Here is a 22616-nt window from a genome sequence, read left to right as displayed (position 1 = left end):
CAAGTCTGAACCAAAATAATGTTCAGAAGAATTGAAATTTTGTTTAAAAATAATAACAATAAAATAAAATAAAAAAAAGGTAGAAATCATGACCGTTCCCTGCATATGGCAGTCATTCAAATACAAAATTCTCAGATCTGTTGGCACCTTTAAATTGTACCTGCTTTACGTTATTGTTGCCTTTTCGATCACCACCCGCTGGCCCGTAGAAGCTGACTCAGCGCTGGCGATGTTTTGTGTAGAATTGGTTTCTCAATTAAATCTGGGGAAATTCCTAAAAAAAATCAACGATTGTATTTATTTGTGAAATGAAACCTCGATAATATTATAAAAATAAGTAAATATCACAGCCAACCTAGACCTTCTAGTAATCAGCGTTCGTACTATGCGCCTGTTTGCCTTTTCTTCGGCTCGAGCAACGCGCATGTGTGAAACGAAACTCAATATGGTGGATCAAATAGCAGCCGTCTCAGCTTACAAGTCAAAGTTTCTTCATCCCCGTCGATATTATTCGCCCAGAGCTGAAACGGGCATTATCAGGCTCAGCCATGGAAGGAGAAGGAGCAGCAGCAAACTTGAAGGAGAAGGGGAAAGCCGTAGTTGTTGTGAAAGAAGAACCGAAAGATGACATCAAGGTAAACATCGTCTGCTAGCAGAGTAGAGAACAGCAGTAGTGTAATATCACGGAATCGAAAACATTGCGCCACAAAACGATCGACTATCTTAGGAGATGAAATGATCGCGGTAGTAACATGTAGTCAGGTGCTATAGGAATCCTCTAACCGGCGGTAATTCAGATATGTTTCTTGTAGCTAACCTAAACAACTGATCCCTCCAAATTGCATGTTCAGAATTTTAAATGAAATGCGCAGAGTGAGCAATTACACCAGCGAATTACCCATTCCAGAATGTGTGAAAGCATGAAGGAAATATATACGAGAGCTACACGTAAATGACATTTATTTTTTCATAAAATATTGATTATAAAAACATTTTGTGCAAGAAAAAAAGGAAGAATAAGAAAGCGTTTTCATTGTGCACCAATTCGTGTGTGTGTTTGTGTGTGTGTGTGTGTGTGTGAAAATGCATGAATACACATGCTTACCAATATAAGTTAATTCTTGAAGAAATATCAGTTATGTGAAACAAACATCACAGTGATGATATAGAAAAGAGAGAGAGAGAGGGTATAAAAGGGATGTTTTTACCAGATTTCAAAATTTATGAATATATTGGTAGTACATGTCTTGCCCTGTTTGATTAAAGCTTGAAAGTTTCTAAATTTAGAAATAAGGTCAAATTCAGATTATTTAAATTATTTGTTATAAGCCACTGCCAATTTATGCATTATTATGGGCCATTGGCAACATGGATTCATTAACATAAAATTCCTTGGTAGTGTTGTGTGATCAGTTTCTGATTTACTTTTTTAATTTATGATGATAAAGAAAATTTAACTTTGCTTGAAGATGAATAAATGCCAGGGTTTTGGCAAAAACTCAAGTCTGAAGATATTTGGAATTTGTTAGAATATAATTTTCTTTAGACCACAGTGTAATGCATCTGAGTTATGGTATCCATAAATTGTGAACTGGCATTAGTAATGTGACTCTAATATCCTATCCTTATATTTTAAGTATATCAGTCAGTATTAACAAATAACTGTTCTTATAAGGTACGTATCAATTTGTTTAACTTGTTAGATTTTAGATAAAAACAAATGGAGTTTTAATGCATCAAGATGAAAGTGGTCTAATATCCTGAAAAAGGCATGATAATATCATTCTTCAAGTTTGTTATGTTTTACCTGACATGGTGTTTTCAGTGGTAAAACTATACTGATGTTACAGACTTGAGAGGAAACTGTGTTCATAACTGCCTCATGTCTGAAGCAGGAGCCAAACACATACACAAGGCGAACCCTGTCTGCTGCTGTTTCCAGGACTGGTTACTTGCAGGCATTAGTATTGCAGGCTGTTTTCAGCTGCTGCAAAATGATATGGGTTATCCACAACACTGCTAGGTCAGGCCACTGGAGCAGATAGCTTGCTGGGGTATCAAATATCTTCCTTCTAACAGCTTGAAAGTCTGCGTTTGAAGTTTTTTTCACCATGCAGATTTTAGATTGAAAATTGTGTGCATTTGTGCCAGAATTGGTTGTTATGAGGTGGATGTGGAGTCACCGATGATATGGTAATTCATATTTTGCTTGCATAATTGTTGTTTTAATTATCTGCTTGATGAGCTTATCTTTCAATTTCCTTTCATTTTAGGTTAACAGAAATTATACCTTTTAAATGGCAGGTGCATTTCAAAAAGGAGTCATTATAGCTGTTGTTTCAGCAATTGAAGGGACCACTGGAAAAATTGCGTGTGTAAATTTTATACTGTTCTGTGTAGCTTTTACCAATTTCACCATTCATGTTTTCCTGTCCTGTTTTGAAGATGTTGTCATGTCGATGTAATGTTGTCTTTATCTTAGATTAAGAAGTACACAAAGCTATTGTACATTTGAACAATAAAATGTACAAGAACTGAAGTCACCTGTTACTGAATTTGATGCTGTATTATATATTTCTGTTTAATCATTAAGGAGTTTCAGTGTGGTGATTGTTGTATTTTACTGTGTGCTCTTCTGGTACATTCAAGCTCAAACAGCGTGAAAGTTAGTTTTGTCAATACCACTTCCTTAGTGAATAATAATTACAGATATTTACCCATATCAGGTAACACCACCCAGGTGGAGAGCCCATAAAACATTTACCTTCAGACACTTTTACACCAGATCAGTATGAAAAGGAAAAAATGTATAAAAAATGCCTTATACGTGACTTTTCTATATTGTTGGAAGAAAACTTATCGTTTGATTATTAAAAGGATAATAATTAATTGTATTGAAAACATATCGATGACTTTTGTATTGGTAGACATTGGGGTTTTAATGGGTGGTTAACCAAGTTATGTATACATGTCTTTAAAGAGGCAAAATGTTAAATTTTCTGTGGTTGAAAGTATATCTGAAAAAAAAAAGAAAAAAAAAAAGAAAATCTCCCAGGCAGAAATGTGTTAATCAGTTCTAGTTAGCACAAAATGTGGTCTAGATTTATGCACAGATGTGTAATTTTTTCATTCTGTATTCTTTTGAAAACTGAGCCAGTGGTCTTTCTTCTCTCTCTTTTTTTGTTGTCATCGAATCTAGTTGTATGAAAAAAGTTAATCTTGGCAGGATCAGCTTTTGTAATGCTGAAATTACATGCACAAGACTACCCAATATGAAAGCTAACCCTTCTTTGTAGAATGTGTTTATGCAATAAATGAAAGTCAAAATCCATTTGATGTTACCTGATCGCTTGAGCAAATGTATGTAATTTGATAATGTGTGGCGTCAAATGGGCTTCAAACCATCTATTTATGCAGTGTCTTCTTGCATCAATTTTTTCCATGCCGGTAATTATGTTTACCATTTGTATTTGTCTTTTAGTAATTTAATCTCAGCATTGGAGTTGTGCTTACAGATCTGTCAAAAGCCAGAATTTTTAGCCATTTCCTCACAGCGTCTGCCTCCCTAACCCTCCCTTATCCAATTTCAGCTAGGCCAATCTTGAGACTGTTTGCATCCTAGATTAACTCATTGAATTAGTCATAATTTTCAACGTGTTCAAAATAAGTCTGAAAGCACTTCACAGCAGAAAAGAGGTGCAGCGCAGTGTGCTATCATGGCAGTGCTCTAAACCCAGAGAGTCAATAGGATTATATTCTGTGTTTGATGACAATTGCACACCACCCATCCTTTTCCCATTTTGTAGTCCATTAAACTATCAGTTGAAGTGAGTTAAAAATAAGTAACTGAACCTCTGTGCTCTGGTATCAGAGGCCCTTAACCTGGCATTTGCTTGCTTTTAGATGAAGGGTATCATTTTGCAAGGGAAATGAAAATTCAACCAGAGCCAGGATCGCAAGCTCCTGCTGTGGTGTACTGCCCACTTACCACATTATATCTTTTATTTGCAAGGTCTTTGGGGATGCATGCAGCAGTATTGTTTTTCCCATTTTCTTTGCAACAATATTAGAAAATGGCTCAGCCTAAAGGGTTGGTTTCTCTAGGGTGAATGCATGCATGCTGGAGCGCACTGCGACAGCAGAACGGGGACTTCACTTGGGAGAGTATAGAGATATTTTTTACACATTTAATCAATACCTCCAGAAGCTTCCTTGGCAGTTTTAATTTCATCTCTTGGCTGTTTGAAATCTATGGGCTCTGATTGCAAATTAAAAACAGTTACTCTCGACATGCCAGCTTCTCTTCTTACCCAGGACAAATAACCTGCTCTGCAATGTGATACTCCTGATTTCCTCTGCTTCAGTGTTGCTTTCCTTTTAAAGATTAAATGTACTTTGAAAAGATCTTTGATATTTAATGTAATCCCTACAGCTTTTGTGTTTGGTAGCATTTTGTGAAGATATTATTAGTTTTCAATAGCATTGTGTAATCAATACAGAGAGATTGAATATCAGCAATTTCCTCTGACAGAGTATACTGCTCACTGCAGTGGGTTTCCAACAAGCATTGAGGGAAATTTTACTGCTTCAGAATTGTGATCAGAGTATTCGGTTGTTTAAAATTCATCTGCATTATCCAAATATGTCTTCTTGATGGGCCCGTCTTGATAGTCCTTTGTTTTTCAAAACTGTCTTACAAAAATGAATTACATTCATATGACTTGACAGAAGAGAGAAAACTTATTCCTAGAAAGTTCAAAATATAATTGAAAAAACTTAATTAAAAAGTTTAAAGTGAAGAAAGAAAACTTAATGAAATAAAAATATTAAAGACCTTAAACATTGAGATAATTTTTTCTAAGTTTGGTTTGTAGTCTAACATAAACACCTTAATGGATTTCATTCTAAATGCAGCTCCTATTAGCATATTTGTAGATGCCTTCTTGTGCTTGTTCAACAGAAAGTGATATGGAAAAGCTTACATTTATTAACAATCTCCGATTTCTTTCTACAGGTGGCATATTGAGTTATGACCAGTAGGTAACATGTTAATGACTGACTGTATATCACTTTCAGTAGAAAAAAAAAGTACAGTTTTGAAAAAACAGTTCATTTTTCTCTTGCAGGTAATTATTTACTTTGTTGCAGAAAAGGATTGCTTGATGCGTTTGTTGTTTGATAATGCATTGTTTTATATCTTTAAAGAAGAAGTTCGCTTATATGCTCACTTTGATTAAAAATGCATTTTTTGCTTACTTAGAATTTGTCTACAATCCTTTTTTTATGACAGCACAAAGAACTTGTTGACATTTTTGCATTGTCTGTCCATATGTCAGCTTGAGCTGTTTATTTTAATGTTATTTTTGTGATATATACCCCATAAGTGTCAAAACATATTTTTGTTTTACCTGAAATTGCTAGTAGACTTTGTTTAGTATAAAGGTAAAATCAGCTTATTTTGTTAAAATCATCTGTATATTTTCAAGCTTTACTGTCCAGAATTTTACATTTTCGCAAGTGTAGTATCTTGTTTAGTTTTCTGAGAATCTAGGATATGTTTTTAATACTGCAGTTGCTTGTGGTAATAGAACTTACTATTGGCATTTATTAAAGTAATATGGTAAGACTTTTTTCTTTTTCGTTTGATTTTATATTAACATAAAGTATGAAAAAAGACCAATTTGACTTAAGGAACTGGTCAGAAAACAAGTTTTCGTATAATTTGTGATTTTGAAAATGGTGTCTAGATAATTAGTTCCAGCAAGAAAGGAATCTTCCCAGAGTTTGGCAACAAGACTTGTATGGTAATTCAGAACAAATTACATGTAAGTTGGTGTCATGAGGTAAGTTAAAATACTAGTTGCCCAAATAGGCAAGTGACTTTTTTCTACATATAGTTGTCAGACTTTTACCTCACCTGACTGAGGTTGTCCAAAAATAAGAATAAACAAATAAATAAATCAACAAATAAATTAATAGCAATTTAAGTACAAGAGTATTTGGGGAGGGCAAACCAATGTCAGGGCAGGTCAATTCCCATTATTAATTAATTTCATTCTCATTATTTATTAAAAATGTATGTTACTTTTGGATTAGGATGTAACCTAACAAACCAACAAAGGCAAAAACATATACAACCACCTTGGTGGAGGTGAAAATAAAAAAAATCTCCAAGCTAAAAAACTTGCAAGCCTTTATTTGTGGAAGGGGTGCCGCAGCAAGTGAATTTGAATAAAAGTTTGGGAAAGCACTTGCCCAAAGTACAAATGCCAAAAAAAATGTTACCGTATTGCTTATCCCTTCTTTCTTTACCTGTTTGACTTACCTACAAACATCAGTCAAAAACTGTTAAAGTGTAGGATTTAAAGTGCATTCTAAGTGTACAAATAGCTTCTTGTTGAACTTATCTGAGGGCAATTTAAACTTTTAAAGCATAAAATGACAGATAAATGGCCTTAATCAGTATTACAAAAAATAATCATATTCACTGTCCACTGCGAACCTTAGTAGTCAGCCATCTTAACACAGTTTGTAAATAGCATGGTTCACGACACGAGAGTCTCATGATATCCAAATATAATGAAATAAATAAATATGAAGGTACATGTAAGTGTAAACAAGAATAAGCACTCTTTCCTCCTGAAATGGTCAACGTTTTTTGCAAAATTGTATTTAGATTGAAACTTGATGTAGGTTGTATGTGTTTTGTCATCAAAACACTGTTTTACTCTAAAGTTATTGATAAAGCCATTTTGAAAACTATTTAAAGCATGTTCCCCATGTTCACAGAGAAATAAGAAGGAATAACAACTCTGTTTACTAATCATTGTAGCAGTTTATCAAATTGCACCTTCAAAGAAGATTTTGAATGCTTTTTATCTTCACTTTGGCAATGAATGAAGGCACTAGTAGGAAGTATTCTAGAAATAAATGAATAATTTTTTCTGAAATTGTTATGTATTTTTAAAGGAAGTCTGTTATAGTATGATATATATTAATGAACAAATTCTTATCGTTAGATGATTTCCTGGGCAATGCAGATAAATTGGGAAAATATTTTTTTGACAATGACCCATTTTCTTATGAAAAGGACAGCAGAAGAGAAGATGGAATGACTGTCCTCTGAGACTGCTCCACTGAAATGAATCCAACTTGAATAGATAGCTGAGTCCGTATTAATTTTGTTATTAAGTTTCTTATTTCAGATGTATCTTTTTACCATTTGAGCGTGAATTTGGCATTTTATCTCATTACACCATGATTGATTAGGGTATAAGCTTGGCATTTGATTACCATTTGCAGTGAGCCTGTCCCACCAAGATGACAGTCAGAATTTTCCTGCAGTCATTGAATATGTTACCACGCCCCTTAAAAAATATGTCAATATTCACAGGACTATAATTTGGTTATGAAGTGTAACTTGCATGCAACTGTGATAGGAATTTAATGCTATTGCAGTTATGAATTATCAGTATATTCAAGGGTGACAAGTTAGTTTAGAAGGCTGGTTTGAAATGATTTTGTCTTAACATGACGCTTAGCTTTAATAAACTAAATTTAGATAGTATGGGAAAGTGTACGTTTGTCTTAATGCCATGATCAAGAAATATGAAAAGATCAATTAAATAACTAAATGTTTCTGAGGTTAATTAGATAATGAAGGAAATTTATGATTATAAACAACAATGTGCTGTATATATTTCTATACATGTATACCTCATTTGTGACAAGTGTATTTGTAAGACACACACTGTAATAGCAGTGATAAACAAATAATAAAGTTTAGATTGACAAATGACCTTTATTGACACAGCATTGGTTGCAGGATTACATATTTATTAAACAAATATCAATAGCTGATGGGATTTAGAACATGTTTACTTAAATTTGCCAAGCCTTAGTATTTCATTCAACACATTGTCATGATTATCAGAGGTGCTAGGTGTTCAGACTGACTAATTAATTTTTACAAACTTTAAATTTAAGGGTTAAATGTTGACTGGTATATTCAAGTGTCATGAGTTGCAGTCTGGGGTAATGCAGTCAACTGATGAGGGTTTACAGAACATTTCAAGCTGTGATGGCTTCAGCGAATGTTTTGAATATATATAATTGAAAAAAAAAAGCAATGATGATATAATACCTTTGTTATCTGTTATTTTTTCAGGACTTTCATGTTTACAACTTTGGTGTCTTATGTGCCCACAATAGAGATCCTGACCTTCTGAATCTTAACATATCATATTCCAGCAATGAATCTCCTTTGTGATTTCTCATGGTGTATGATTTCTCATGGTAGATATCAGTATTTGTAACGTCTACCAGGAATGGATAGCTCTTTGTTGTTTTTTCATCCACAAGGTGTATGATGCATATTGACATTTTCAACTGGTTCGAGAAACTTAATAATAAAAAACCTTTGCTGGTGATGCAAATAAGTTTCTAACTGTTCTGAAGATCAAACAATACAAAGATATGAAGCTGATAAAACAGTGCTTTGATAGGGTTATTATATTCTGTAAAGTGAAATTTACTGTCACTTATTGTTAGAATTCTGTGTGCTTAATTGATCGTGTGAGGAAGGTCTAGGATTGAATCACCTTGAACTATCCATTTGCTCTGAAATATGATATCACAAATAAATAATTCAGGCAGACATGCGTCTCATATTTAAGCCTGTTGGATATTTGGGATTCATTTAAACTATTTTTGACTGATTCTTTTGCAATTGATTCCAATAGTATTTATTGCATTTATTTTTTTTCATTATTGCAATTCTTTTCGTGCTTCCTTTGTTGCAGTTGTTGGTTGTTGGTATTGATAACATGTGTATTGTGACATGAACATTTAAATACTCTGTAAAATATAGTATTTTCACGAGGTAGTGTCTCTTACATTACCAGTGTAACATTATCCCTAGAGTGTCTGAAATATATATAGTCCAAAATCAATCTGTAGATTGCCCTGGATCATGTATAGCTAGTCATACTCTGAAAATGAATGAAAGTACATTATGTACGTATTTATCAGTCCAATCATATACATATGTACATATATTATTGAACATATTTTTCTCCATGTCTTCTTTTGTGTTTGTGCGTGGCTTGTTATAAGATGGACATATTCTGAAGAGGTTTTGTGTTTTAAACAATGAACAGAGGTTAAATAAATCATTTTGGATCATAATTAGATTCAAAACTCTTCTTTGTGAGATCATTTAAGAGCAATTGAAGAGATTTGAAACCTAATCATACACCAGGTAAGTGGTTTAAAATTTAGTTTTCTCTTCAGAGTCCATCCGCCAATATTTGTGAAGTGCATCAATTTATCTGAAACTAATTCACTCTTACGTGTACTTATTTTTTTGACAATATAATTGTCTTTGCAGAATTTTGCTGAGAACACCATGAATGAGCTCCTTGGTTGGTATGGGTATGACAAGGTGGACAGCAATGACACTCAAGCCCTTGACCTGCAGAGGTTTGCCTCAGGCACCCCAGGGGATAATGAGAGCACCTGCAGCAGTGAAGATGGCAGCGAGGACAGCAGGAGGATACGAGGAAGAGGAGAAGGAGCAGGTACATGTATAAAAACAGAACTTTTGACCTGGAAAAAGGTTTGGAAAAATAAACATAAGTGGTGATCAAAGTCAAAAATAGTTCTCCATTTTCTTGGGCATAGTTTTCCATTTGTTCTTATTTAGAAGTACAAGATCCTCCTGTGACACTCCCAAAATAATCTTATTAGATGTGTTGCATTGATATCAGCTCATGGTAATGAGACATGTATGGCAGTATGTACATGTTATTTATGACAATGGTTAGTTTACTTGCTTATAATTAATGTTTGCCTACAATATTTATATGTGTGTGTTGTTTTTCTAGTCTCTCTGCATTCAGACTCCCTGCTCGCAGCTCAACACCAGAACTTGGTTTCTGCTCTAAATAAAGCAGCAGCAAAGCAAGCCAAAGGTGAGTTAAGACGTCTTTCACTTGTTGAACACAAGAGATGTGAGTCATAGTGGATGAAAAAGTGAAAGAAAAGGCACTAACCCCTTTGGTTATGATTATTATTGAAGTGTTTTATGTTATGTTGTTGTGTTGTGTTGTGTTCTATTCTATTCCATTCTATTCTATTAAAGTAGTTTAATTTTTGTTTTGTTGAAGTGATTAACAAAAAAGGAGAAAGAAATGTAGATAACTTGGACATTTTAATGCCACATTATGAATCAGTTTTAGACCTGTTAAGGAAAAGTTTATGAGAAGTAAGATCATAAATGAGGAAAAATTCACTTTGATTTTATTCAGATCAAGAACATGCCAACGATTTTTTTAATGCAGGAGTCAAACTCATCATTTCAGGACACAAACATTACAACATTTAAAAGAATGCTAATTCCAGTTCACAACTCTTTTTAATTTTTTAGTCTTTGAGAACAGTGGAGTATCAAGTTTTTTCAAACGCCTAAGTGGTTTTTGTTTGGCCTTCACATGATCAGTTGGGGGTATTTCTATATAGCATGTCATTGCATGCCCCAATCAACTTCTATCATAGAAAGCATCTGCAATAGAGAAATGTCACCGACTACTGGAGCAGCAATTATGCCGAAATCAAACAGCCTTGCAAGTAATGGTATAGGTATCCTACCCACATGTGATATCCAATATCTTTTGTGTGTTGCTGTTATCAGCTTGGTTGTGTGGAGATTTTGAGCTGGAATTACACTTGGTGAAGCATTCAATAACCATACACCTGTTCTCTGACGAGACCCCAGACTTAGGTTACCAACATCTATGGATTTCCAGAACAGAACTATGTCAAGATCCTGACAGAGGGCTAGTGTATCAGATTAATTTTGTTTTTCAAGAATTTTTATCCTATACCTCTTTTTCCATATTTACTTGGGTATGTTTATCTGGAATGCTCTGGGAGTTACATAATTTTCCATTTGCTATTTATGTTTATAGAGATGTTTCCTATCATAGGTTTTTGGTTAGATATATATAAACATGCCTAGACTAAGTGGTTCTGTTTTTATCCATCGAGGAAAAATGAAAATTTCACTATAAAAGTGTTCAGAAAACGAGGAACTTTTAGGACTATTTTTCAGAACTTCTTTTCCTTTTGAAATAAATATGCCATTTTTCAATATTGGTATGATAGATGCATTTGATATATTACTTAAATCTTTTCCAATTCTGATTCTAATCTTTTTGACATGTATTCTCAGAAAAAGAAATTATCATAATGAATTTTTAAGAAAGAGAAAATAATAGCTTTATTACAGACAAAAAGGGAAAAAAGAGAACCTCTGACATACTGTGTATGTCTTTTACCTTTTGGTGTCATGTTGAATCTGACATGTTTTGTCAAATAAAACAACTTTAAGGTCCCATTTTAATTAACTAGGTTTACCATTAATCAATGCTTCCATTGTTTTTCTCACTTATACCAGGTAGAGCCATAATCAGAAAATTATATAAGGGGGAATTCTAAAGTGCAGTTATGGACTCGTCAATAGAATAACCTAGTAGTTTAGGGACCTTTTACTCTGCATTTTGTGATAATGAAGAAGATTTGCATTCATCAAGGTTTAAAACAAGCTTGGGTGAATATAACCATTCTTTTGTCCAAAAAACAAGGCAATAAAATTAGAAACCAGATGCTAATTTGAATTGAGGCAAAATTTGGGACTTCTCTGGCAAATACCAGGTGCCAGTTTTGAAATAGCAAAGTGGGCAGTTCTTTTGAATCCAAAGAATTCCCCCTGGTTATGTGCCTGCCAAAGAACAGAATCTAATCTTCAGTTCTGGAAAATTGGTGACCTTCAGGCTTGGGTTACACTAGACACACATTACATTTGCAAGGATACAACACTTTAAAATATCAAGTTTAACATTTGGCCATGTAGTCTTTTACATGAATGTTTCTGCTTATATCTCTGATTACACAACTAGCTAGACATGAGAAGCCAGGCAGTCTGCAATCGAGGGATATGGTAAATTTTTACAGAAAAGTTGATAAGATTGTATTATACATTGATATTTAGAATTTTATTATCAAAAATTCTGCAAAGTTAACATATTTGTCAGAACTTATAAGTTATTTGTTAGTAAAATAAAGGGAAAAAATACTGAAGGACAACTCCGATAAAGTCAGATATCAAAGTGCAAAGAAGTAAAGAAGCAATCTGAGATACCCCTCTAAACCAAATACTTTGATCAGCATTTTCAATGACCTGTTGCCATTTGTAACTATGAATAGATGTGACATATTACCTGGGTTCTTCAACAAGTCTAAGAGGTGTGATGTGACACAGCCAGAGTCTTGTTCGGTTGTTTCAGTTATAAGAAAAACAAAAGTTTTATGTTCAGTGATCCAGAAATATAGAGAAAGGGTTGGAAAAGGGGTTAGAAAGAGGAAAAAGACTTAGTCCACTAAATTTGAAAAGGGCCTGAGGCAGAGCTTTACTCTGAATCAGCATTTTAACAATGTCATATTTTTCACTTGGAGCCTAATATTAAATTGACTTTGTAATTATGTGATATGTTTATTTTGAAGTTTTTGAAAAAATTAGTTTGCACTGTTGTCAGTGCAATATTTCATGGACTTACTGTTTTTAAAATTAAAGGAAAATTCATAGAATCAAACAGCCTATGATACATGCACACACAATATACTTTGAAGAGCTGTATGGTAATTACTTTGTTTTATGGGCATTGATGGATTGATTAAGTAATTAGTCAGTTAATCTGTTTCCAGTTCATATATTGCTGTCAAAAAGTTTCATGAAGCATAATGGCAATTGCTAACATTTCACTGATTAATTAACCCCTTAGGGAGGGGGAGGGGGAGAGCTGCATGAGGAAAAAGACTACCATTGAAAAGGTTAGAATCTTAGGGTTGGCTATTTTTTCCTCTTAAAATTTTACAAAAAAAAATGGGTAGGGGGTTGTTTTACCTGATGAACACATTCTGGTTGTATTTTGTTGCTTTTGATCAGTCACTGACAACTTTTGCCATGATGTAGTATACCCATAGATGAGTTACACATTCAAGATATAAAACACATAAAGATATAAAAGATACAATCAAGTTATAGAAAGTTTACCTGTAGGTCTTTTCAGAAAAGCAAAAAGCAGAATAATGTTAGAATTAAATTTTTGAAGTATGAACATTAACAAAAGTTTCCTGTAAATATTTCAAAGGGGGGGGGGGGAGGGCATTGTATGGTCTTAATGAGAAAAAGGGTAGAAATCTATCTGTAAAAAGTACAGGTCAAGGGTAAGGTTACCATTTTTGAGTCTGTGTACCAGATCTGTCTTCTTCCTAGGTATAATCTCACAACTAGGGAGATGCTATGATGTATGTGTGCATGCCCGTCGGTGCATACCTGTGTGTGTGTGTGTGTGTGTGTGTGCGTGTGTGTGTGTGTGTGTGTGTGTGTACCCTAACTACAAATTGCAAGCTCAGTAGTAGAATGAGGTTACTGCTGATTAAGACCAGCAGTTTGTCAAAGAGGGATGATGTGAAAGAAGGATGATGCTTAACAAACTGTAACAGGTCTACAGAACATTCATCAGCAAACTTAAACATCTGCCCATTGAAAGTTTAAAAAAATCAGGAGCTAATTGAAACCAGCAGAAATATAAGCCATCTTTTGTAGCTTGACCTTAAAGTACAAAAGACATCACCTGATCTCTGCAAAGTGAAGGTGTTATGTTCTTCTGTTGTCTTGGTTTCCAATAAACTCATTTACAACTTACAAAATATTGCTAAGGTGGATGATGCATATGAACTGACATGGAATCTTTCTGCTGTTCATTCCCCTGAGAAAATTACCACTATGATTTTGGTAGTAATGTGAGTCTAAATCAATCTCCTTTCCTCAAATTCTTTCAGCTGTTTGGCATCTTTGTGCTATAACAAATATTAAATTGCACATAGAAGGCTTCCTGGGAGTAACTAGAGAGTTTGTTGGCATTTTTTTTGCTGAAAAAATCTTGTACAACTGTACTTTTGGCTTGATGAGCAAACATACGTATGTTTACAACAAGATAATGGAGTAGTTTGGATAAAGTCATCTGTGAGAATTATTTGTTTTTAACCTTTTTTATCCACCTTTATCCTTTTATCCATATTTTTTAAAAGGGAATCAAATGTTGTGGAATATAAAAACATTTTATCAGTGATTTTAAATTGTATTTTAACAAAACATTGATGTCATTATATATATAAGTATTGTGTCATTATTTCATTTTTTGGGATTAAAAAAGGTAACTGAATAGGAAAGGGCAATTTGGAATATTTTGATAAAAAGGACGAATTAAGAAAATATTGAATTAATTTGCTTCATGTTGTCTGTGAAATTGACATTAAGGCTTCTGGATATGTGAACAGTAAATATGTTGGGAATTTGTTTTTGTTTTTTTTTTTCATTAATTAATGTATAATAATGTAGGAGTCCTTTTAGGTCCTGTCCATGGCAACTACAGTGTGCATGTGCTGTAGTTCTATAGAAGTTGTTCTCAAAAGCTCCTTTAATCTGTTTTTATACTTTTCTTTGCTTTGTCTGCCTGAGCAAAACTTGTCTTGGATGCCCGTCTTCTCTCATTGTCATTACATTACCAGCAAATCCTAGTTGACTTTTCACTATAACAGCATCATAGATGCATGGTAGCTTAGTCAAGGACTACGGGGTATAATTCCATCTCCTCATGTCATTTAAAGGCTAGAGTGAAGCACTGATATGTGAAACTTTTAGTTCTCCATGTGTTTTTTCTGTACATTCTTTACATTATTTGATCCATGCAATGTTGGTTACATAAGTACTGCATGCTGCATCTTAATTTTTGTCTTCAATTTGACAATTTGATACATGTAGTCCAAGATAGTAGGACTTAAAATTTAAGACTTCACATAGCCAGACAAACCACATTCATTTGAGACATTGCTTTCTTGCCTCTCTGACCAGTCCTGGGTTTGATGCTTCTAGGATGTTATAAGTTCTACAATTTTTGTGGGATGTTATCCGTGGGATTAGATGGCAAGGGGCATCCAAATTGCCAAAGTTGATGGTCAGTCTAAACTTGAACATTTTGTCTGCAAAGGCAACTGCAATCGGCTTTTTTTTCATTGAGTTTGTACTCTTTAATTTCAGCGAGTGAAGATGAAAAGTGATCCAGGGCTGATAATGTTGTATAATATGAAATATGCCAAATATGTCTAATATAAATATGTTCATCTTTTCTTTTATTTACAGGTATTAAAGAGTTGCCATCTGGTTACATTCTGTGTGCTTGGTGCCAAAAAGCAGGACTGAAGCTGTTCACCTTACGAACACCTGCTGGAGTGAAAGCGTTCTGCAGTGAGCTTTGTTTCACACAGTGTCGCAGAGCTTCTTTCAAAAAGAACAAGATATGTGACTGGTGCAAACATGTCAGGCATACTGTGAATTATGTGGATTTCCAAGATGGAGAACAACAGTTGCAGTTCTGCAGTGAAAAGTGTCTGAATCAGTACAAGATGAACATATTTTGTAGGGAGACACAAGAACATTTGCAAAAGATACAGACACAAGTTGAGTCAGATCTAGCATCACAGAGTCCAGCATCTGGTCAGATTTTGATCACGCCAGACCTGTGGATGAAAGGAAAACTGAAACATCATCGTACCAAGAACCATGGAACTGAAACAGATGAAGGAGATGACAAGTGTGGGGCAGAGGAGGAAGAAGACATAAATGATGACCCCATCTCCTTGAAAGAAAAAGAATCAAAAGGAAATGGAAAGGACATTAACAGTGTGGCTGCTAGACTCAGCCAGCAAAGCCATACAGCCCCTCTTAGTAACACCACAGACCACAAGCAGAAAGAAAAATCCCATGGTCATCACGTTAACCAAAGATTTAGAGATCAGCCAGGTCCTGCGAGAAGTGCCAGTCCCAATTCCACCACCAGCACCCCTCACAGCTTTGTCAGCAGTAGTATCTCACCACCACCATTGTCCTCTGCAGCAGCATTAGGGTCACCCCCGGGGGGATATGGACCAGCTTTGATGTACCAGGATTTCATGGCAGCATCAGGAGGGATGTTAGGATCACACCAGTCATTGAAAAATTTGCAGTCCATGATGCGTTTTAGCACTCCGGGAAGGTTTGGATTGCCAGCAGGGTTTCCACATCCGAGAGTGTCAGTTCCATCTGCTACTTTCTCTTCTCCATCCTCTACACCACAGAGGACTGGAGATGCCAGGAAAACCCCAGTGACACCACGGCCAGGATCAGCTCTATCAGATGTGCCCCATCCATCCCCAGCTCCATTGCCACCATTTATGGCATTCCCCCACTTACCACCCCCACCTTTTATGACCCCTATGGGAGCAGGCATGCCACCTGTCACTGTTCTTGTACCACACCCAATATTCCTCCCCATCCCTATACCACTGCCTATTCCTATTCCAGTTCCAATCAAATCTGATCTGAGGTCTGAAGAAAAAAGGGATAACAATACAAGCAATGTCACCCATGAAGACGATGTGGAAAAATGTGCAAATGTCAGTGACATTAACAGTGCAAACAGTTGCAAAAATCACACTGATCCATGTTCAAATGCCAGTAACCAGAAAGACCAGGCCCTTTCAGAAGACCAACACAGTAATTCTTCTACACCAGCTTCATGTAAGGACCACATTACATGTGCCTCCTGCCAATCTGACCCTGGAAGGCGCATCATACTGAGGACACCCAAACTAGAGGTTGGTCCAAATGAGGATGGGGAAGACAGTGATGCAAGTGACGTGGCCCCACTCACTAAAAGACCCAGATTGGACAGCACTTCCAGTAATGGTAGTGCAGATATCCAGAAAGCACTGAACCTTTCTCGAGAGACTGTTGTCATTGAAAAATCCAAGGCCAAAGTGGCACCACATATTGTCCATGAAGCAGAAATTTCAAATGACAGCAGTTGTGATTTAAATGGTGCTTCAGCTTCTTCAGCAACAGTTTCTTCTGTAGGGAAGTTAAATCCTGATCCCCCTTATTCAATGAGGAGGAGTCTTATTCTGGATGCACCTAGTGTGCCCAAGAGAGATTCAGAGGAGAAGTGCTATACAATGAGAGACATATTTGATAATAAGAGAAGAACAGTGAGGAGAATCCGAACAAAGTAAAGATATAAAATGTTAACTGATCATTTTTCAGTTGATTTTTCTAGTAAAAGAGATGCATGCTACAAAATGTGTTGTGGAGAAAATAATTAAGCATATGATGCTTTCTTTGTGTAAAAAAGAAGTCGTGTTCTGGTGGTCTGAGTGACAAGAAAGTTAGCTGACATGTGGTGGAATGAATAATTCTCAAAACTTTGGAGTGTGTGTAAATAGTTTCTTTGATTGAAATGTTCTGGACATCTGAAATAATCTTATTGTATTTAAGGCACACAATGAGCATTAGACATTTATAAAGAAAAAAAGTTTATTTCATTGAAAATTTAAACTATTTTGCCCTTGATCACCAAGTTTCACAATATCCAAACCAAGGATGAAATTACAATCTACAAACATGTTTTTGAGTTTTAAGTTTCCAAGCATTAAGTCTTGTTTATAATGGGGTTGGGGACTAGTGAATCTCACTTTTACTGCTAACAATATAAATTTGGAACTAAAAAAAGTGGTAATAAATTATAATTTTCTCAGCAGTTTCATATAGGATATACCTTGGTGATTAAAGGAATACTACTAACATTTGAAAATGCCCCAAGTCATATTTTATGTCTAAATATTTTGCAAAGCTTCTTTTTTCACCAGTGAATATGATAAAACCCCCCAAAAAATTTCCTAGTGTTGACATTTCCTCCTGAAATTTCGGGAAAACATGGTCCTTCAAATGAGTCATTTAGAACTACATTATTTATTTAAAATGGTATAAAAACCAAGTCCAACTGCAGGGATCAGTTGACTAACAATTCAAAGGTTGGAGAAAACTTTTTAGTTTGAAAATTAGATTTGATGTATAAATCCAAAAAAGGATACCTTTTAGGACAAATTATTGAAATGTACAGGAATTTATTTTCCTACATAGAGGTTAAAAATGCATTGTATGCCTTAAGTGTTATTAGAAGCCATTTTCATAACATTATAGCTCTTAATGCTGTTATATTGTGCATTTATGGTGACTTTGATTTACTCCATTATAATTGTGTTCAACTGTAACGGTGTGAAAATCCAGGAGCCTAGAGCAAATTAATTTCTAGTCTTCACTCTGAAGATGTGCCATATATGACCCACATGTTATCCTTATTATATTATTGAATAATCAATCATGAACATAAAGACTTGCATCTTCCATAATTTTACAAGAACTTGCATTATCTGTCAAAAAGGATACTAGGATAACTTGTTCCTTAATGTTATTTATTATTATTATTATTATTTTGGGAAAGTCAGTTTATGTAAGTATATAGCTTTCAAGCTAGAATCCCATCCCACTAGTGCCATCTGATCAATTTTATAGAAAGTGCATTTTTTTCCTGCTATCTCAAGGACATCAATACTGACAGCCTTATTATTTTAAAATATCAAGTATTGCTGTAAAATAAGCAATGTTTTAATCTCTTGTAACAATGTGTGAAGAAACACTGAAATTTAATTGACCTGTCTGTTGCTTTTGTTGTACAGTTTAAAGGCCAGGTGCAATTTCAAACTGCCCCAGCCAGAGTTGCAACAATTATATGCATGTGGCCTTCACAGCTGTATGTTGCAGAGTGAAAGAGGATGTGAAGATCTGCTTATTACACCAGTGTTCGAGTCATGCTCTGGTTGCAACTAGGCCAGTAAAGAGGGTAGGGAATACCTTTTGCATTCCGCGTGATTGGCCTTATTTTTCAAGCGTGATGCGTTATTTGAGCCCAATATTCTGTGTAAAATGTGATTCAGGAATATTCTTGGTGATTGTCCTGAATGTGTCTTGGTAATTGGTGATTAAGCTGTTTTAATCTTGGTGATAAAGGGGGGGGGGGGGGGGGGGTTATTCCCTACCCTCATTATAGTGTAAATCCAATCGGTCTAAGAGCTTTCTATGTTTTGTGGTAGTGTGACATACTTAAAACTTGTCAGAAAGTGAAGTCAAGCATAATTTGTGGTAAACCTTCACAATTTTTACAGAATGGAGCGAATTGGCTTCTGAGCAAACTAAATAGCTTCCATTAAAATGGAAATGCATCATAGATGTCAAAAATATTAAATAGTTTTATGATTGGCTACCTAACTATAATTTGGTTTTATCATAGATGACCACAGTATTTTTTGGATCAACGTTGACTTCATGTTTATTGTTTGCATTAATTTAAATTCCTGGTTGATTTTGTAAGAGCATTTATGACTGATCATTATTTTGCATTCAAAGATGCAACGGCCATTTCTATCATAGTATTATAAGTAATTGTCATGAAATTAAAAGATCCTTGAAAAGGGAAGTTAACAGATTTTTGTTCTTATTCAAGCTGCAAATTGGTCATTTTCCTCAATTTATGTTACCTATCAATATTAAAGGGCTCATGTATTTTGATTTTAGCCATGACGCTTTATCCAAGACAAAAAAATTTAGTTGTCAGTTGTTTCCATCATTTAACACAACCACAGCTGCACTTCATTTTAGCCTTTTAATTTAAAGTAAAACTGCCTACAGCAACAGCTATTAATGCAAAGCTGCTTCAGAATAGAATCAGGTTTTTGCTGAATATGGAATTACTGTATTTGTAGTTGTGTAGATAAAATCATGAAATCAATTTTGGCCACATTTTCTCTATAAAACTTTTTTATTTAACTTTTAAGTCTTGTGCCCATTTCTTTGAATTATTTCTCTTAAGAAAGTGTTTATTTGATGCACTATTAAAAACTGAATGTTTGCACTACTGTTTACTAAATGCACTACACCAACCCAGAAACATCTGGTTTAAATCATCTGATCAACATTTCACAACTAATAACTTGTATTAAATGGAAAATTTTCTCAGATAAGAAGATGCACTCAGTAGTGGAAACAACTTGAAATATACACTGAAATTTGCTTGAAGTTAAAATCCAAGTTCATCTAGAAAATAGGTGCCACTCATAAAAAAAGGCTTTCCTAGTAGGGCCTCCCTCTTCTAATGGGTGGTGCCCCCCTGGCCCCTGGGGGTGTCACCGCAATGTCTACATAGTCTCCAATCTGAAATCTTTTTGAAGCCAAAGTCAAGTGGTCATCAGCTCCCTTTCTCCCAGCACATGTGCTTCCAATTTCTCTGGTCCTGTACACCGGACTTCTTGGATCTGGATAGACAACCGCGAAGTCAAAGAATGTGCCTTTCCTTCTCGCATCTGGGTTGACTTCTTTCACCAAGTTGGTTAACTCCTTGAGAGTGGCATCCATCCTGTAAAAGGGAATGGTTAACTATATTATGTGACATACACATTCTTAAAATAATTAAGCCATTCTTCAATGAGGGAGAGAAGGTGAAAATCCAATTACATAAATGTATTATACCTTGCTAATATCCAATTTTATAAATATATTGGACCTTGTTATAACTAAAATGGTAACACTCTTCCTTCAATCATGACATTCTTACAGAGCAATAAGCTAAAAGAGTTGTAACGGTAACAAGTGGATCTAAAGAGTGGAGTTTGTACTTGAAAAGTCCATACCAAGTGTAAATCTGCAGCTCATTTGACGGAGTGTTTCCTCTGCTGTATTCACTGACAGGGTTGTGCCGACCCGTACTACAAAATACCCGTAATAAAAGTGGACATGTCTGAAACAGAAAAGAGAACCAATGATATATTTTGCAATGTTGAATTTAAGATAGATTTTTGTACACCATAGTGAACATGTATGTATCATCCTTGCAAATATGTAAGATTGAATGAATGTGATCCAAAACAAAGCCTGTAATTGGCAAAGTGTGGAAACTAAGTTGAGTTAAACATATTAAACACCTTTTAGTACATAAGCAGCTAGAATATTAAAACGTAGAATACCTTTTCTCTATCAATTGCGGGGGTGGCTTCTTTCTCTTTATCTTCCACAACTTCCACGGTCGAAGCCATGATGCCGCTATTGATGCGCAAGTAACTACGCGCAACTTCCTGTTAATAGCAGCTTCGATAAGTAGTTGTTAGATTTTCCGCTTGGGGCGCTTGTGAAGTGTTAAACGCGCACTTTGATCACTTAATTTGCTTTCAAGATACTGAACTTTAAAAATACTGAAAAATATTCTTGATATTGAGAAGATGCAGGGGCGGATCCAGGATTATTTGAAGGTGGGGGGGGGGGATGCGAAGCTGACCACCCCTTTAGCGTGGGGTTCGGGGCCCGCTGTTCAAAGATGCTGAAGGCCCCCGAAAAATTATTTTACAGGGCAAACGGCCCCATTTGGTACGGTTTAAAACTATGATTCAGCTAGTCAAAATTCTTATTTGAAGAGGGGACTTTTGGAGTGATTTTTCTGACACCCCCGCCAAATCCACCACTGTTTACCCTTACTCGCTATCCCCTCACAGATTTCATATTCACCTTACAAGGGTCGCTTTTATATGGTTCAGATGCAGGCTGTTTATATTGGACTTTTTTTTATAAACGTAAGACTGTTTCTATTATCTATATTTTATTTTATGAAAACACTTTATTTAAAAATAAACATAGGATATAAAAGAGACAAACCATTAAAGGTCGGTAACTTCAGGTGTGAAAGATGACCATAGCCCATAATTTAATGTTTTCACACTTTCAGTCATCATGTTTTCCCCTTTCAGTTTCTTAATTACATCCTTTAAAGTTTTAAGTTTTTTTTTAGATAAGAGGCTATTCCTAGACTGACTTACACCTTTGCCTGGTCTGACTTACACCTAGCATACCCCAGGCGTCTTCATGTCTCCATCGAAGATTGCTTCAGAACCATGTGCGCTGCCATCGACGATGTCACGATGACGAGAGAGGGTCGCATTGGGAATTTTTTGTTAGCCGCGAAAGCCATTTCCCCCCCCGAGATGCCTAAAACGTTCATTTTATTTAGCGTGATTTGTGAAGCACCCCTTTTCCTTGAATGTGACATTTCATTCTCCGCCTTTGGTGAAATGAAGTCATGTTTCCCGGTGATTCGTGATTTATCATCTTTCATAAAAGATAAACACGTTAAACCAGTGGCGGATTTAAGGGGGGGGGGATCAGGGGGGTCCTGACCTCCCCCCCCCCCCCCCTTCGATTTCTGAAAAAAAAACGCCAATGGTCCCCTCTTGAAATTAAAATTTTGACTAGCTGAATCATAAGTCTAAATTGTACCAAATGCCGTTCGTCCTCTACAATACCACACACCAAGGGGGGGGGGGGGGGGGGGGGGGGTCGGCTTTGCATCCTCGGAACAACACCCGATGCAAATAATCCTGGATCCGCCCCAGGGAAAAATACTGTTCTACGCTTTCGTCAGCGTGGCATCGTCGATGGTACGGGGATGAAGGCGTTTTTTTTTTTTTTTTTTGTTTGTTTGTTTGTTTGTTTGTTTTACCAGGACCAGAAAGTTTGATAATCTAAAAAAATTATGGGCCATGGTAAGCTTTTACACCTGAAGTTACCGACCTTTAATGGT

The 22616-nt window shown here is 35.4% G+C and overlaps 2 protein-coding genes across 3 annotated transcripts; one reads left to right on the top strand and one right to left on the bottom strand.

The window, feature by feature from the left end:
• LOC106174136 (uncharacterized) lies at positions 1-19469 on the top strand. Of its 2 annotated transcripts, none has more exons than XM_013555550.2 (4): positions 1-635; positions 9389-9578; positions 9885-9971; positions 15263-19469. In XM_013555550.2, exons 1-4 carry the CDS (start codon positions 549-551, stop codon positions 17167-17169), a joined length of 2271 nt encoding a protein of 756 aa, XP_013411004.2. In that variant the 5' UTR covers positions 1-548; the 3' UTR covers positions 17170-19469. The 2 variants fall into 2 exon arrangements, with proteins under 2 accessions (XP_013411004.2, XP_013411005.2); XM_013555551.2 differs by lacking the exon at positions 1-635 and adding an exon at positions 1983-2193.
• Positions 19470-19792: 323 nt separating this feature from the next.
• On the bottom strand, positions 19793-21139 carry LOC106174137 (histone deacetylase complex subunit SAP18). Its single transcript, XM_013555553.2, has 3 exons — positions 21013-21139; positions 20680-20786; positions 19793-20405 (listed from the first exon to the last, which is right to left on the bottom strand). The coding sequence occupies exons 1-3, from the start codon at positions 21079-21081 to the stop codon at positions 20123-20125; spliced, it is 459 nt and encodes a 152-aa protein (XP_013411007.2). The 5' UTR covers positions 21082-21139; the 3' UTR covers positions 19793-20122.
• Positions 21140-22616: the final 1477 nt, after the last annotated feature.

The sequence above is a fragment of the Lingula anatina genome, chromosome 1, assembly GCF_051362555.1.
Source record: "Lingula anatina isolate TDL-2025a chromosome 1, LinAna3.0, whole genome shotgun sequence".
NCBI classification, from domain to species: domain Eukaryota; kingdom Metazoa; phylum Brachiopoda; class Lingulata; order Lingulida; family Lingulidae; genus Lingula; species Lingula anatina.
This window is presented reverse-complemented; position numbering and strand designations above follow the sequence as displayed.

What these genes read in the sequence shown, in the direction of transcription:
- LOC106174136 (XM_013555550.2), top strand. Translation starts at nt 549, where the DNA reads ATGGAAGGAGAAGGAGCAGCAGCAAACTTGAAGGAGAAGGGGAAAGCC. An exon ending in AGGAAGAGGAGAAGGAGCAG is followed by an intron (nt 9,579 to 9,884) that starts GTACATGTATAA and finishes TTGTTTTTCTAG; the next exon opens with TCTCTCTGCATTCAGACTCC. An exon ending in AGCAGCAAAGCAAGCCAAAG is followed by an intron (nt 9,972 to 15,262) that starts GTGAGTTAAGAC and finishes TTTTATTTACAG; the next exon opens with GTATTAAAGAGTTGCCATCT.
- LOC106174137 (XM_013555553.2), bottom strand. Translation starts at nt 21,081, where the DNA reads ATGGCTTCGACCGTGGAAGTTGTGGAAGATAAAGAGAAAGAAGCCACC. An exon ending in CCGCAATTGATAGAGAAAAG is followed by an intron (nt 20,787 to 21,012) that starts GTATTCTACGTT and finishes TTTCTGTTTCAG; the next exon opens with ACATGTCCACTTTTATTACG. An exon ending in GAGCTGCAGATTTACACTTG is followed by an intron (nt 20,406 to 20,679) that starts GTATGGACTTTT and finishes TCCCTTTTACAG; the next exon opens with GATGGATGCCACTCTCAAGG.